Raw genomic sequence first — 10,000 nt, forward strand, 5'->3', positions numbered from 1 at the left:
GGTTAGCCAAATTGAGGGTTTTGGGTTACTTCCAGGGTGTTCTGGAGTGTTCCGGTGTTCCGTGGTGTTCTCCTGTTCCTGATTCTAGTACATGCCGATTGTGACATCTTTTTCGAAAGGCATTTTTTTCCATTTTATAATCTTCGATTTTGCTTTTTTAACAAGGCACTGTGCTGTCAGTAAAACTCCATTTAATTTATTACACAACACGTAAATTTTACAACTCTATACGCTTTATTTTCACACGTGAAAAAAGCCCATACAGCCAATCAGAATGGCGTACAGCTCTTTCACATGTGGAAGTATAACCAATCAACGATAGCGTAAAGATCTCTCCAAGCCAATCCTTCGTGCATCTCGTGCAAATCGTACTTTGTTATTGAAATTAAATTAAATTTGCATTTGGTTCTATTGTTAGTGAGTTTTTGTTTCTAATTTGCGTTCAGAAAACTATTTCAATGAAAATTCTCGTCTTATGTGCAATAAACAGCTCACGACATAGAAAGTGCGTTGTACAGGGTTGTATTCACTCGTTGTTTGTGTCAAAAAACCCTCACTCGCTCCTATCTTGCTCGTTTGGGTTTTTGACACAAATAATTTGTGAATAAAACCCCGTACGCCTCACTTTCTATGACCTTAACTATATGTATAGAACACCCTGCATCACTTCAGGTTTTAAGTCCGTGGGTTATTGACGTTAAGGTAATTTGCAAAAATAGATTTTTCACTTTCTTTCAAAAAAGAAACTTTCGACGAAAATCAAATTCCAAGAAATCAAATTTGAAAATCGAGTTTCCTCATTGTAGGAAAATTATAATTGCAGTTATGTTGATGAAATTCGAAACGTTTAATTTTGATTTTGCAGAGGAAGTAAGAAAGTAGCTAGCAGTTAATTTTGAATTTCTCGGGATAGTGACGGTCAAGATCGAAGAAATGGCTACACGAAATGATCGATCAATTTTCAATGTTCGTCTAGTCATGGAATTCAAGGAATTAAAGTTCAATTGGACAGGTTTTGATTTTGAAGCCAGATTACTCAAAATGGCAGGAGTTCGAACGAGGAGGAAAAGGGAGAACCGGTGGGAGAAGAAAGTGAGAAGGGAGAGGACAAAACGCGGAGCCCCACTCCATGAAGTACCCAAATGGAATACCCCTAAATATCATTTATTGGTCAATACTTTATCAACATGGTTAGGCATTAAGATGGAAGACCTTAGACAGCAATTACCAAAAGGTTGCTGACCAGCGGTTTTCGTCAAAACAATGGTTTGCTGGGGGTGCTCAGTCTCGCGGACTCAGAAAACCTGGTTGTGGTCATTGTTATTTAAGGTTTTTCATTAAGATGTTCATACCTTTTCCAGCTCTACGATTGTTACAGTTCGATGCAGTTCACGAATACCAGTGGCAGATCCATTGTATTCGTGACGGCGATGACGAACGTCAGGGATAATTAAAAAAGATGCTATAATTACGATCACACAAAGGAAAAATCTTAAGTTAATTTTGTAAGGTTACTACTGAATTTCCGCCATCTTGATTCAAGTTTCATGGGTATTTCGTGCATCACTTATTATTTATTATAGTGTATTTTAAGACAAATTATCGTACAAACCGCGCACCCGTACATACTACAGAAGCCGATAAGGGACAATCGCAAAATATTTGTCAAATCCAATAAAAAATTGGAAATCACAAATTCTTTTGGCAAATCAGTGTTGAAGAGTTTTTACAAATCCTATTAAAATTATTGGATCCACAAATAACTTTTTCTCAAAATTCGAAAATAGTCTGCAATCCAAGGATCGCTGTGAAATACCAAAAAAATATCGTGCTTCGTATTGTACTCCTTCCTCGCGAAACTCCACCATTTTGGAGGCCGAGGCGTGTGACGCTGGCTGACTGCTGGCGCAATTATCACGTGACAAAAAATACTTTGCGTCTTAAAAGTGAAATTTGTTTCTATTACATGTAATGTTGTTTTTGATGAAAAAAAGTTAGAAACATTTTTTTGAAAATCATTTGGAACTTTTGAGCAGTTTTGGAGCAAAAACTCCAAAAAGTTCTGCATTCGGTCAATCGTTGGAAGAGGCCGCGCCATTCACATTCTAAGGCATCTACCAATTGGATCCTTTTTGTCCAAGCTTTTAGGTGATTGCCTTTTAAATTCTGATAAAGCGGTAGCGTATCGTACTGAAAAAGCCCGACATCGAAATGGAAATACTGAGTTATTGTATGCAGATATCAACATGAAATGTCAAGGAAAAACGAAGAGAGTTTGAGCAAAGCGCGCAAGAATCTGAGGTGCAGACACTGAGGCAGTTTTTGACGCAATTTGACGCTCAGTCGTGAACTGTGTTCAACAATTTTTTTTTCGAAATCAAACGTTTGCTCAACATGTAAACGATGTTGATATCAAGGTCGCGTGTTGATAATGACGTAATATTGTTAGGCAACAATTTGTCAGAGGTGTAGTCAATCTACTATTTATCATGTGGGTTATTTAGGAAAAGAGAAAATACCGAAAATATCAGCTAATCTTTGGTAAAGAAAGTAAATAGCTAGTTTTTATTGTACAGTATGAGACTGATCACGTTGATTTTGGCTGATGTGTGAGCAGCGCAAGAGGGAAATTTGACGCATGAGTGGGTCGCAAGACCAGCCACGTTTTGTTTTGCCTTTGTGTAAACCGGTTGCTAGGTATCCGTTGACCTGAGCTGGAACGATGTCAGTTTCCCAACAAACTTTGATATACATTTGGACGTTTGATAAACGACGAGTATTTTCTGCTAGCCATATGTATTGTGCTCAAATGTCAGAGTGGAGTGCTTTCAATTAGCAAAATTCCAGTTGTTTTTTCTTCGACTATATAATAAAGCGAATGTCACTGACTGAAGCTCTGAACCACAAAACTATTTTTTCAACGCTATAGTCGGATTTTGGACGACCGTTCTATGGAATGAAGAGGAACTATGAGGTGTCAATCCGAAATAAGACTGAAATAAGAACAGTCTCGATTGATTAACATTGTGGCCACAATGAATAGACACTTGTTTGCAATCGTTTCACTTTGAAATGCAGGATTGATCGCAAGAAATGAAGAAAGCGACACTAGCATAAACCATAAGAAACCACCAGTATGAAGTTCGACATTCTTTGAATTAGATGCAATTTTTGTCATGCTTGCATTATCTATTAGTATGTTCAATTTTTCGCGAGGATGCTGCGATTAAGGTATTATTTCAAATTTTTTTTTTAGCAACGAGCCACAGGCTGCCCTATAATTCTAAAACACCGTTTTGTATCAGAGCGGTTGTTTTCTCAGAATTTACTCGTTTTCAACGCACCTTTTCTAGAATAATTCATGTTTGTTGAAATGATCTTGCGTTACTCTTAAGTGCACTCTTGACAATTTCTTGTTCCGGCTGATTGAAAACATGATCGTCACGTAACTTTTTTCATAAGCATCATGCGAGACTTTGACATTGACCTGAAGTGCAAACGTAGGAAGGAGAATTGAATGATCTGTAATATTTCACTGGCAAACGGTGCATCCTGTTATAGGGTGTTTTGTTAACCGTTTTTGGTCAATGATTCCAGTTTATTTCCCGTGGTTTTGTCAATTGGCATAATGTGTCGAGCTTATTACACGTGCCACTTCCGGTGAGTCAAAGAGTCGGATACTTCGCCGGTTCAAAAGCAGGACGCCTTCGCAAGTTGGTGGCATTATGAAGTTCTCGATTATGGTCCCTGTGACTCTAAGAGAATTACTTTCTTGGTAAGTCGTAACTGGCAATTTTAGCGAAATCGAGGCACAACAGGCAGCTCATGCGCATTATGTGCTTTGACGTTTATTGTTTTCGTGTGACTTTTCGTGTAACCTCGAGAATATTTTTGCTCTTATGTGATCATGCACCGAGTGGATATGTGATCCCTGGTTCATTATGTCTTTAGTGACTGTGTTTCGTTCTCCGTCGACATCTGGCAGCACAAGTTTAGGCGACTCGGTAAATGATTAGAATGTCGTCTCTTTCTGTCCATTTTGTTTTTTTGCTTGCGGTCGACAAGTTGCTATCTTTTTGCCTCAAATTGATCAATGCAATTGTAGGAAATCGACGAAGATCAGGAAGATAACTCATTGAATAGATCTAGAGCGTAAGTTGGTTCCTTTTGGTTCTGTAAATTTTTTTTCATCGCGTCAAAATACGACTGGCTGAAATATCTGTTGACCATTTTCTTAAGGTTTCAAGAATGACCTGTATAAAGGGATACGGAAATATTTTCGTTTGCTGAGCGGTGGCATACTATTGCCTGTTATTTTTAACCGACAACGACGTGAAAAATGCAAAAAATCCACTATCTTTTCCTCACCTCAAGTGAGTTTTTGTTGGAACACTCAAAATCTTGCCACGCTGCGTAAGTGTCTATTAACCGCAATTGCAATTTTAGAGGAACTTTATCTTAAAGAAAGACTCACAAGTTGTTAAGGTGCGTAACTACCTTTAGCGTATCTTTTGCACAATAGCGTAATTGACCCTTTTCCCAACTAATTGTAAGATTGACACTTCAGATTTTACCTTGTCTATTAACACCGGACGGTCTTACTAGTCAATGGGCACTGTTAAGTGTGCAACATTTAGAACATTGTGGTTGACTAATTTTCAGAGATTTTTTGTGTAATGGCAAATCTGCATAAGCTGGTGGAGTATTAATTAGTTTTTAATGCTGTAAGCTGCATGTAATTTGGTGAAACTTATTTTGGCTTTATTTTTTATAATTTCCTTTTCCGGTTTAATTTTAACAAAATAAATGGAATACTTATTTCCAAAAGAATAGCAATGGTTATAAGGAAGGTGATGTGGATTCTAGTGCTCAAAAAACAAAAAAAAATATTACTTTGCAGCTAGTCTCACTGGCAAGGATTCCCTAAGAAAATGCATGTTGTGTCTACAGTCTACAGTTTCCACTGTCATTTATTGATATTACAGTCAGAATAAACAGAGTGCTTTGCAGTGTACTTTAAAAAGTAATTAAGTCACTAAAACACAAATAAACTAAAAAAAAAAGTATATTTCACTTATTCCTGTTCTTAAAATGGTACCAAGAAAAATTAAGGGGGCTGATTTAGCCACATTATAGGAATTCAGGAAGCAAATTTGAATTCCATTCGTAGTTTTCATTGTCTTTTGGCAAACAAGACAGATTAAGAGCCTTTTCAATTTTTAATATATAGAAATAGCCATAAATCACGTGTAGGAAATAGAGGAGACTGTTCGTGCAGTAACGTCAGTGCCACCACGAGTAACGTGCAGACTGTGCAAATCAATAAACATTCAAAACATATCATGTCTCTGAACCTGCCGTCATTTTAGTTATCGATTGGGGCTGCTCAGGGATGAATAAGTTAACAACATCTAGGTTCCCTAAAAACTACCTTCAAGCGCATCTCAAAACCAGATGTCGTTAATCCTACTGCTGAGCTATTGTGGTGCTTGAGCCTATTCCTGAGATGATGTTACAAATTGCTTTGCATTACAGAAACTCAAAACAGGAAGGCAAAACAACTTGTGATGTCATCTTAGGGACATACCAATGCCCCTCATAAGCATGGCTGTGTGACAAACAACTACTTAATTTGTCAACTTAATGCAAGTTATGCAGGCTTTTAGAAGTCTAATCACAATCAGTTAAGTTAGCGTAAAATACTTGTTTTTATGGTGCTGAAATTTGACTTCTGGGGAATAAGAAATTTGAGGTTAGGAGCTTTTAAACTCAAATGAATACCACAGCCTTCAGGAAATCAACTGGAAGGATGCAACCGGCTGGCTATTCCACAGAATGTAGTGGACTTGAATTTGAGTCCACTGAAGAGGAATCCCACTGGTGATCAAAACAGGGGTTGTTTTTAAGTTTATTTCATCTTTAATTTTTTACCTCTTTTCAGGTCAAGTTTTGAGGGCTTCTTTGCATCTAAAGGTGCAGCGTATGCTCTACCTGATGGAGACTTTACACGACGTGCCAGTAAACATGGAGGTACATGTAGAATGCACAAAATCATAAATTACTATGATTACATTGACGATGATGATTATTATTTTTACTACTGTACTACTGTTGTTCTTCATATTATGGTTGTTATGACCGTTATTGTCCGAAGTCTCGATGTGGACATGAGCATCACTATACATAGTCTTATGTATGGTCCCGAGGGAAACAGTTAGTTTTGTTTTCCCGAGAGTCCTCATGTTTCCCGAGACAGTTGAAGGAAACATCAGGACTCAAGGAAAAACAAAACTAACTAGTTTCCCGAGGGACCAGACATTAAGTGCTTTGTTATATATTTAGACTTTTCCTGCAACAATTGCAACAAAGCATCCGGAGCTGGGAACAACTGTGGAATTGTATCCCGGTTGGGATACATTTGAATTTGATCAGGGCCATGTGACCAAGAATCAACCAATCACAGTGCTCGTTTTGTTGAGCGAAAGTCTAGCCGGTATATAACAAGAACTGATGATAAGGTCGGGGCTACAAGAACAGAATGATTTTCATCTTGTACATGTAGTCCCTTGATCAGGTCACCTCCTGCAACCCTATAGATCTGTTTCTAGGTCCACACTTTAACCCTTTTCCTCCTGAGAATGAGATTTATTGATTTTATTCTGTCAAACACCAGATGACTTAACTCATCCATCCAGGGGCTGCTGTAGGGGTGAATCAGGGTTAAACCTTAGTTAGATCCTACATTTTTTAGTCATTTTCTGCTTTGCATCATTATCATGGACACAGACACGCAACCCTTCCATCAACTGCTGCAATTCCTTTCAGTTTCTTTTTGGTTTACAAGACAATCTCTAACCAGAAGTGAGAGAAAACACGCATAGAAATTAGTACAAGGGAAAGAAAGTCTTGTACATTTCTTACATACAGTAATTATGTAACTATGTTATTTGTTTCTCATAACCAGGGCTCGAAATTAACGAAAAAATCCAATCGCATTTTGCGAGAAGATATGAAAATTTAGTCGCAATTTCGCAAATTTTAGTCGCAAAATCGCCGTGCTGATTTGTGTTGTCAGCGGTTTAGCAAAAAAATATGAGCCCACAATACTTGTGTGTAAAGAAACCGCTGAAAATGGCGAATGGTCGAAGGAATGGATCTGTGCACGTAACATCGCAGCTAAATTACTCTACAATTACGCTATCTTCAGAGAAAATTCACAGCGAGAAACAAAATAATTTTGTCGTTTATTTACTTATTTTAGCAAAAGTAGCAGCAAAGTGGCAACTGCTAAGCCTTTTGTTTCCAAAGAGCGAAGGTGACAACAAGTCGCAAATTTGCGACTTCTCCAGATATTTTAGTCGCAAAGGAAAAAATTTAGTCGCAAATGCGACTGTATTGGTCGCAATTTCGAGCCCTGATAACCCCAGTCAGCTCTAACAATCACATGTCAATCTTTATTAGCCAAATTCTTTCTGGTTCTATGGCTACTGAACTGGGTGTTGAGTTCTTTTAACAAACTTAATTTTACTCTCACTCCATTCACTTTATTAAATCATTGCTCAATTTGGTAATCTATGGGAAATGCAAGAACTGCATCTTTAATGTTATCAGTTTCTGTTTTGTCACTTGAATGAAAATAATCATTATGATAATAATAATAATAATAATAATTGTTATTTATGTACAGTTGGGTAGTGGTTGCATTGCCAATCTTCCAAACTGATGGCTCATGTTAAAAATGCTCGACAAATTAAATATTATTATAGAAAAAAATACAGTGAAAAAAAAAGATAAATTATTGATATCTGGAAAGTATTATATGAAAGCTAAAAAATATCCAGTTTATGGGAGGCGCGGTGGCCTCATGGTTAGTGCGCTCGACTCCGGATCGAGTGGTCCGGGTTCGGGGCCTGGCAGGGGACATTGTGTTGTGTTCTTGGGTAAGACACTTTACACTCACGGTGCCTCTCTCCACCCAGGTGTATAAATGGGTACCGGCGTAATGCTGGGGGTAACCCTGCGATGGACTAGCATCCCATCCAGGGGGGAGTACAAATACTCCTAGTCGCTTCATGCTACAGAAACCGGAGATAAGCGCCGGCCTGATGAGCCTTCTGGCTCGTAAGCGGAGACTTTACTTTTTTTTTATGTAAAAAGTACATGTACATTTAATTATTGTTAAATGAAACAATATATTTAAAATACCTAACTTATGAAGTACAAGAGTGGCCTGCACAACCTTTAAAATAAACGATGAAATTAAGAAAATTTGTCGCTTGTTGTGTCTTGATATGCATCCACATTAAAATACAGTACCAGTCCTTCTATTATTGTTGTTTTTGTTTTATCAATTTTGTCTACTATATGTATTTATTTATTTATTTATTTGTTTGTGTATTATTTCAGGGGAAATGCAGCATCATCTTCAGGCCATGGTCAACTTACTTCGGGATGAAGATGTTCTTAGACTTGTAAGATAATATTATCTTGCTGCTGACCTGGCTTAATTATACTGATTGTTAACTGTTAAATTAAGCAGGCAACTTTGATAATTGTTGTAAATGAGTTTTACCTAACAAAGCCAGAAACGTCAAATGGTCATTCTAGCAGTCTGTTTGAAATACAATGTAGGAATAATGATAATGATGAAGATATTAATTAATTAATTAAGACTTAGTCTAATAATGAAAGCAATCATGATGATGATGATATAATATTGATAATAATGATATGAATATTAATGTTATGGCTTAACTGAACAGTCTCTCTTTTGCTCTAAAATTGTTGGAACAAACGCATAATGTTGGACTTTCAAAGTGGCTGAAGCTGCGGGCAGCAAATACCGCAGGCATTGGTTCGAGCAGTCTTTGTGACCCACAACATCGGCCATTTTGTTCATCGTATGCTTTTGTTTCTACACAGTCTACAGTGTAAGTTATGGCTTGATGAATTTTTTAATTGGCAGACTTGGCTAAGCCTCCTTGTATGACAAAGATCTTTAAATAAGCAAGGGAAAAACTCTGGTTTTACTCCCATCTCACCAGCTTTGTGAATGAACTTGCCTTAATTCGCTGGTTGCACAATGATGCTTTTATTTGAGAAGAGTGGACCAAGAGATTGGGGAAGTGCTTTAGGGGCTGCATTTAATTGTCCTACCCCATGTGGGGTGTTGGCATTAGGAAAAAATTCCATTCTCAAAAATGATTCTTCAATTACCTGCTGGTCACTATGAGTACAAAATTATGGCCTAATGGCCTGCCCGCCACCTACGTGAAAATCCTTCGCATTCTTTTAGCTGGTGTATACTCTACATGGCGCAATCCTTTCACAAACACAGAATTATTTTTTGAAGGCCTAATGATCCAACAATGGGAACTTGCTTTAAACAAACAAATTCATTGCTACATAGTGAAATTCTTCCCATCGGGAATTACCTGATAGATATAAAATTATACACAATCACGCGGACGGTCAAACTACCCTGAAGATGGCTTAACGCCGAAAACATACCGTCTTTTACTTTTTAAAATTTTTAGCCTTGTAAATACTAGTCAAGTCATACTAGCAGCTGCTTACCATCCTCACAAACATAAAAGCCAAAGTAATTGTTAACTTTGTTTTGAAATGCATATTTTCCTGAATATTGACGATTGATTGAAGAAAACACAGCATTTCGTCCGCAAGATGAAAGGTCGCAAGCAGTTTCCATGCATTTGAGCCTGGACACTAGAGCATGTGTTGTAAATTACAAATACCCTGGGATGTTAAAAAAATTAATATCGGGTCGCAATTTTGCGACAAGATATGAAAATTTAGGTGCAAGTTACACAGTGGAACCCCGTTAATACGACCACCTTCGGGCCATGGAAATTTGGTTGTATTACCAGGGTAGGGTGAAATTATGGTGCAAAATGCTTTTAAACTACATTCTACTGCAGCACATGTAGATGTATACCCTTAATCCACTATAAATCAACCTTTTTGCAGTTAATTAACAACC

The 10,000-nt window shown here is 37.5% G+C and overlaps 1 protein-coding gene across 4 annotated transcripts in view; it reads left to right on the top strand.

The window, feature by feature from the left end:
- LOC137974732 (uncharacterized) overlaps positions 1–10,000 on the top strand; it is a 29,070-nt gene that overhangs the window by 1,930 nt on the left and 17,140 nt on the right. For 2 of the 4 annotated variants that reach the window (XM_068821683.1, XM_068821681.1), the window contains exons 2-3: positions 5,942–6,030; positions 8,407–8,471. In XM_068821683.1, coding sequence (XP_068677784.1) covers positions 8,412–8,471 — 60 coding nt within the window. In that variant the 5' untranslated portion in view covers positions 5,942–6,030; positions 8,407–8,411. Of the gene's footprint in view, positions 1–3,484; positions 3,776–3,865; positions 4,005–4,105; positions 4,153–5,941; positions 6,031–8,406; positions 8,472–10,000 lie in introns of those variants that run through there. The other 2 variants (XM_068821680.1, XM_068821682.1) reach the window with 2 other exon arrangements.

This window comes from Montipora foliosa, chromosome 11 (assembly GCF_036669935.1).
Source record: "Montipora foliosa isolate CH-2021 chromosome 11, ASM3666993v2, whole genome shotgun sequence".
NCBI classification, from domain to species: Eukaryota; Metazoa; Cnidaria; class Anthozoa; order Scleractinia; family Acroporidae; genus Montipora; species Montipora foliosa.